This window comes from Haplochromis burtoni, unplaced genomic scaffold, assembly GCF_018398535.1.
Source record: "Haplochromis burtoni strain Fernald_Lab_line unplaced genomic scaffold, NCSU_Asbu1 Contig_18, whole genome shotgun sequence".
Lineage (NCBI taxonomy): Eukaryota > Metazoa > Chordata > Actinopteri > Cichliformes > Cichlidae > Haplochromis > Haplochromis burtoni.
In genome coordinates this window covers 1-7,232 of record NW_024582379.1, presented here as the reverse complement: position 1 = coordinate 7,232, position 7,232 = coordinate 1, and the positions used below count along the sequence as shown (strand labels likewise).

Genomic DNA, 7,232 nt, shown 5'->3' with positions numbered 1-7,232 from the left:
AGATAGATAGATAGATAGATAGATAGATAGATAGATAGATAGATAGATAGATAGATAGATAGATAGATAGATAGATAGATAGATAGATAGATTATCTCCCTGTCCCTTGATCTGTGTCTATTAATCAAAATCATATCTGTGTATATTTCCAGTTGAGAGCTGTATTTAAAGTTCAAAGCTGAAAAGACCAACACACTAAATACTGTGAGTGCATTTTTTTTAGTTTTATCACCCACCAGAATATTAATGCAAAGATACAAATGGCATATGATTATTCAATCATTTTTTAAATGCTGAAAGCAGTCCATCATTAACTCAGCAAACAGACAAAGGTTGATTCATTTTATTTGTCTGGCCTGGATAAATTTGATAATTAATTAAATAATTTTAATACTGCCAATGCAGCTAAAATGTGTTAGCCCATTGTTGTCTGCCAAAGTGAAGGCGTGCTTTTGGCTGTGCGATGCTGTAATGAACAACAACAAGAGCGCCTTTGGACGCTAGTTGTCATGGACTGCATCTCTTTGGGTATATTTCATGTAACACATGAGGAGTTGCTGTATTACACACAGGAGAAAGGGATCAACCGTGAATAAGAGGCAGCATAACACAATGAGAAATCCAGGAGCAGCAATGTGTGAAAGATACATTGGATGATGAAGCAAGTGGAAGGCTGGGGAAAAAGAAAATCTCAAGACTGCCAGTACTGACTGAGTCACTGTGTGTGCTCTGACAAACACGCACCAACAGCAAGATGTCCTGGGAAAATAGCTGTGAAATAATGATCATTTAGCAATTCAAAAAAAGGGGCTAAATGAAATTTCTCCAACAGAGAGACGGAAACACTGCTGTTGAGTCTTTAACTCCGCAGCAGCGTGTGCCAAACAGAGAACCTCAAAAATATAAGTAAAAACATGTCAGCCAGGATTCAAGGAAGTTTATATTCAAGCTGGGATGGCAAAGCTCCAACTAAATTCTTACTAAAGAAATGCTTGCACAATGTATGACTTTTGTCGTAGGTGTTTGCCACCCGATCTGCTTTTGCACTGTAGATTAATTAAGTAGTCATAGATCTTTTGTCCTGACTGGGCTGTCAGATATGCAGCTGCTGGCTTCTCTGTATGGCTGAGAGTGCAGACAAGTTATAACAGGTCATCACGTTGACTTGATGCGTTTGAAATTGGTTATTTTATTATTTGCTCTGAGGCAGACGTGGCTCAGGTTGTGGAGCAGCTTGTCCACTAATCGCAAGGTTGGCTCCCCCTTACCCATCCACATGCATCCAAGTGTCCTTAAGGCAAGGCACAGAGGCCCCAGTTGATCCTAATGGCAGGCAAGAACCTTACATGGCAGCTCTGTAGGCGCTGGTACATGAGTGTGTCTGTGCATGAACGGCAACCGTGCTGCAAAGCACCCTGCAGACCAGCTAAGCTTAAAATTTACAATCGATTTAAGATGCATTTGTGTATGCAAACCGTAGCAGCCAATATCATTAAAATATAACCAGCAGTGCAGAGAAGAACCTGGTAGATTTCTGCTTCAAGAGACACCATTCAACAATATCCTGTTACACTGCTGGGTCACAGCTTTCTTGGCACAAACTATAGCTAGTATTTTTCTTTTCATGATGCTCTGATTTGCACTGTAAAATGCAAAATAATCTGAGCTGCATACAAGCCAGGAGCAGTTATCAATCATTTCATTCACCATACATCGATCCAAAGCAGGTAGAAAGAATGCGGCGTGAGAAAATGTGTGAAGAAGAAACCGTGTTAAACTATGTGGCCTTTATAGGGGGAGTGAATTGGGAGAGCTTTTAATAAGGCTGAATATATCAGCATCACACTGCACAGTAGGCTGGCAAAGATTGATGCTGTAGGTGAGCAGTAACCCTGTATTTCTCTCTCTCTTCCACACACACATACATACATATACTCCTGTTCTCCGGGACGCCAGTGACTGATGACTTTGTCTCCCCAAAAGTGACAGCAGGTCTCTGCAGCCTCCAAAAAGCCCATTTTAAAATCTCTGCCTCAGTCCCAGCAAAGTAACTCAGAGTGATAGAAAGCAATCTAAAGTTTGGCTGGGATTGGCCCAGAATCAATGACAATGTGCAGTGGGAGAAGGCCTCAAAGAAATGAGATAACAATGTCTTGTGTCTTGTTATCTTACTGACAAAATGCGGTACATCTGAGGTAGCCACCCTCGGGGCCAACGACAGTTAAGGACAGGAGGGAGAAATGGAAGGGAATGAGACCTGATGTACTCCAACTGCTTGCATTTTTTTTTTTAAATACCCCTCAAAAATGTACTATTTGACAGTACAGTAATAACTGACAGTGACAGTACACACCACCAATGTAAAGCAGAGGGAGGAACAGAGAAAAGCGATGCGGCAATTCATTTCCAGCCCATGTTCTAAATATAGACTCTTCTATTCTCTCTCCCCAGCCTGTGAGGCGCTGGATTCACTTAATTGGATTACTACACACACTTTTCATTTCCTTTCTGGTGAGTGTTTAATGAAGTTTAGACAATCATACATCTCAGTTTATTCATTGTGGGCCTGTGGGCAACACCCAGCACAGTCAAACATTGCAGGACGGAGCAGTTACTGCACAGCTCTCGAGAGCCTGGGTATTTTAACTTCAGGTATACAGAGGCTGGAAGCACGGTGATCGATACAGATGCAAAAAGTAAAAATAACCTGACAATAATGCAGTGAGGAGGCAGAAAGAGGGAGAGAGAAAGAGAGGGTGCATAATGTTCTTCCATGGCTTGTGCAGTGAGTCGCATCTGCTCAAATGCGTTATTTTAGCTTTTAAAGGTTCAACGAATCCAGTTACGTATTCGCGTGTGGGTGAGTGCATATATGAATTCATATTTTAGACAGGAATGGATTTATCTTTTTAATCTTTATCAGCCTTCTTCTCTCAGTGCTTCTTGACTCGTATGCCACAGGTTTAACACGCAGGGAAGGGGATGTGTCCATTATCACGGTGCAATGAATAGCTCCTCCTGAAAGCTCCTCTTCACTCACACACCAACATATCAGTCAGTGCTGTAAAGAAAGAGGGGGGGGGGGAATCCTGCCTGAGTTATAAACCGAGTCTGACAAGCACATCGCCCATTTTCAGATACAAGTCTCTGACAACTGTGACAGGCGTGAATTGTCCAACACTGTCACGATATTTGCTACATCCATCCAATTCAGCACCGCAGTGCATTCCAGCAGACTGTGAACCGCATTAGTGAGATTTTGCTCCAGTAAATCAAAGAATCTCATCCATGGAAGATTATACAAATACCTGTAATAGCTTTGATTATTTATGATTGTTTATCATTTGTGGCTTGTGAATTTCAGGTGAAGCAACAAGAGAGTAAACTAGGTGCAAATGAAAATGCAAAAACCTAAGACAGGCTTGGATGGTAACGTACAGCGACTTACCACTTACAGGCTAACTCACTTAATCTTTACACAATAGGCTCCTATAGCCCCAGGCTATGTTTACACAACCTGACATTGCATGCATGATAATCACTTCAGTGTATGTGGAAAGAAGAAGAAGGAGGAACCAGGATGTTTTGCTGTGTATCTGTTTACAGTATGTGCATGTACAGTATTACCAAGGAGGTACTGCTTTTGTAATCTGCTACCTGACTGGAAGGTAAACCCTGTGTGTGCATGCAAGTGTGTGTTTGTATACGTATGTCTCACTAGCTGGGTGGACACGCTTGCGTGTATCGCATCCATCTGCTTCATCACATTTATTCTTCTGTGCTCTTTCCACGTCTACAGAATTTTCACTGTCTCTGCTGGAAATGTCACTAAATGGTCCCGTGTTTGCAATATTCAGGCGAACAATACACTCAGTTCATGGCGGGGTTTTAGATTCGACATCTATTTCATGCATTTATCATGCACATGCTGTGCAAAATAAGCAGATATGTCAGCCGAATTATCCCTCTGCTTTTACATGCATCATGCACCAGTTTACACCGAGATAATCCTAAAATACTGTGCGCCATACCAAAAACATGGTGAAGCTAGAAGATCAATAAATAAATAAATAACACATCAGTCCTTTTCTGAGTGCACTGACATTAAATCTCTTTTGCATGATTAGCATGAGAAAGTCAAACCACTGGAAATAAGAATGCTGCTCATATCCCAACAGCCCACTCTAATGACATCACTGACTGCTGTGTCCCTCCCAGTTTGAACATAGCTGGGAGGCAACTATTCCCATAAGATAGCCATCCTAAGTATGACTAATCAAAACAACAGCAATAAAAACCTAACAGCACGGCCCTTTTATCAAAATATTTTTCCAGCACTCAAAAAGGGGTCTAAGTGTTAGAGCACCCACTGTGAGCGTGTGTGTGTGCGTGCGTGCACTATTCCTGACTCGCTCTCACATTTATGGATCAACTGAAGCATTTAGTGTGGGAGAAAATGACAGGAAATGTCTGGCCCATTAAACAATAAATTTCCCCAAACACATCTGAGCCAAGCTCGGGACAAAAATGCCACAAGGCTGGGCTAGGCTAGACCTAAGGGAACTCTAACCATGCTATAAAATCAACAAACGTGCACAAACTGTGCGTGTGCTAATACACAACTTCACGTGTTTTAAATTAACTTCTGGGGAAAAAAACAGAACAAAACAGTAAACCCACTTGAAGATAAAACCAGAAACAAACAGTTTCAGCTGCATGTTTAAAACCGTCACCACTACAAATACTCACCATATCCAGGAGTGCCTTCTAAAAGGAAAATGACCGAGGTGCATCATGGACCTGTCAGTGGGAGCACCTGGGCATTGTCCAGGCTTCATACCAAAGCTGTGTCAGCGCTGGTCCCGCTTCCTGTTAACCTTTCACCCCTTAGGCACCCCTTTTTAAAAAAAATCTATTTAGCTATATATCCACAAACACTGCCCCACAGTGTACGTGGGCCGCGGCACATAATGTAGTGTCCCATGGTAAAGTTCACTGTTGTAATGCGTACATTCAGACCAGTTCTCAAGTAAAGAATGAGCTCTTTCTGAGTTTCCAGCTTCACTTGTTAGGTCCTAGGGCATCATTACCAAAAGCGCCAGCTAACAAGGCAGTCTCACAAATCAAACTATATAGCACCATAAAATCCATTGAGATCCTTAAGGAAGATAAAAATCCTGCTAAATGTGACGGCTTAAAAGAAAAGAAACGTAAACTGGAAGAAACTGAAAAGCAGACTTAAGCCCAGTGTGAACTCAGTTTTTAAGTGAGAGTTTCAGCAGAGCGAGCACACAGGCGGCCACCCAGCAGGACCAGCTAAGCTCTCCGGCCGCTGCTCTTTTTTCCGTGGGATTCTTCCGGCAAAGGTTTGGAAATTACTGTCCCACAGCCACATGGTGAACCGGTTCAGGGACTCATTCCTCCGGAAAGCATTCCTTTTCCTGACAGCCAAACGACGCCGGTTGGGGAGGCAGCGGTAGTCACACCAGCATGACAGAGCATGTTACACACAGAGTCACTCACACATTCACATTTGCTTTCATCCTCTCGGCTTTGCCCCCTTTGTCTCTATTATTTTGCGTCTCCCTCTCTGTTCTGCCCTTTCACAACCTCCCAGGGAGCGAAGTGAGGAAGTAGAGAGGGAGAGAGAAGAAAAAAACAAAACAAAACAGAGAAGCGTCTCTTCAGTATCTCGCCGTCTCCCTCTGTCTCGCTGCTGATCGTCTCTGCCCTCCTTCTTCCCGCCTCCCTCCTCCCTCCAGTCAGTGGGATGTCCTGACCCTGTGTAATAGGTGTGCCTGCCCTATCCAGTCAGCTAAACCTATGGATCCTCTTAACACTTCATTCAAGAGAGGAACAAGACAGCACATGTGCAACTTACACACACACGTACACACACACAGAAAACCTCACTGCATAGTCAAAATGTTGACAGAAGTAATCCCTTTCATTTCCTCCCCTTAAATCAGCTGCTTTACGTTTCATAGTAATGTGTGTTTGTCTCCGTTGGAGCCCTCCTTCGTCATAACAACGCAAGCACTGCTGCTGCCCTGTCAGTTTGTTTTTGACTTTTGCCACTCTAAGCACACCCTCTGTCTGTTTCTGGCGTCTGCGTGCATGCCGGTGAACCATGAAATTTCAAACCACATAAAGAAAAACCATTGTTTTGTTTTGCTTTTTCTTTCCCTTGCACATATTTGTGTGTATAGAGTGTAACTGGCGCCTACAAAAGCATATAGGGGGCCTTCCAGGCAGGTTTGTCTCAGAAAACTTGATGTACAGGATGTATAATGCATTCCTGTGTTCTTACACAAGCGGCTCCAGATGGACTTTTTAATTCTGACTGTAAGGAATTTAAAAAAGTAAATGTCATGCTGTCTTTTATGTATACTCGGTTACAACAATAACCAGATAAATCACAGCATATCTACAGTGGATTAATTTCCGTGTCAGTAAGAGTACATGTCTGTCCGGTGCAGCAGTCTGCCTGCCTGAGTGTGTGTGTCGTGTGTGCGTGCGTGCGTGCGTGTATATGCGTGTATATGTGTGTGTTTTATTAAAAGCCATAGCTGTGGCTAAGCTCCAGTAGCTGCGGTCTGAAAAACAGGATCCAGCGCTGCTTCTTACACACATCCTGCCCAACATACACGTCAGCAGCTTCTCAACTCCTGCCAAGAGTCAAACCACCTCGCAGCCTCTCTAAGTCTGCACCTTCAGCCACAACAGCCACTCTTAAACAGGGCGGAGGAGTGCTGAATGTTGAGGAATCTCGCTTGTAGGAAAATGAATGCTGAAGAAATGCGGCTCGTTTGGGAAATGTGGGGAGTCTGTGTGCATGGACGGGGCCGGGTTGACAGCTTAGGCAGCAACTGGGAGTAAAAATAAAATTTAAGTGTCTTTAAAAGTTAAACAGGGGAGCAGCTAGAACGCACTGAAGCACCTGTTATTCATTATATACACATACAGAAAAACATTAAATCTCCATCTGTCTCTCTTCTTTATTCCCGAAACAGTCATATTGTTACAGAAATCATGTCTACAAACGGAAAGCAAACTCAGATGTCTAATATATATATATATACATATATAATATACATATGTATATATATGTATATATATATATGTATGTATATATATATATATATATATATATATTAGGGGTGCAACGATACTCGTATCGATATTGAACCGTTCGATACAGTGCTTTCGGTTCGGTACGCATATGTATCGAA

General features: G+C 42.6%; 1 protein-coding gene across 1 annotated transcript in view; it reads right to left on the bottom strand.

Annotated features, from left to right (window-relative positions):
- pde4d (phosphodiesterase 4D, cAMP-specific) overlaps positions 1 to 7,046 on the bottom strand; it is a 53,084-nt gene extending 46,038 nt beyond the window's left edge. Inside the window, exon 1 of the mRNA XM_014331138.2 lies at positions 4,750 to 7,046. Within this exon, the coding sequence (XP_014186624.1) occupies positions 4,750 to 4,838 (89 nt within the window). The 5' untranslated portion in view covers positions 4,839 to 7,046. The remainder of the gene's footprint in view (positions 1 to 4,749) is intronic.
- Positions 7,047 to 7,232: the final 186 nt, after the last annotated feature.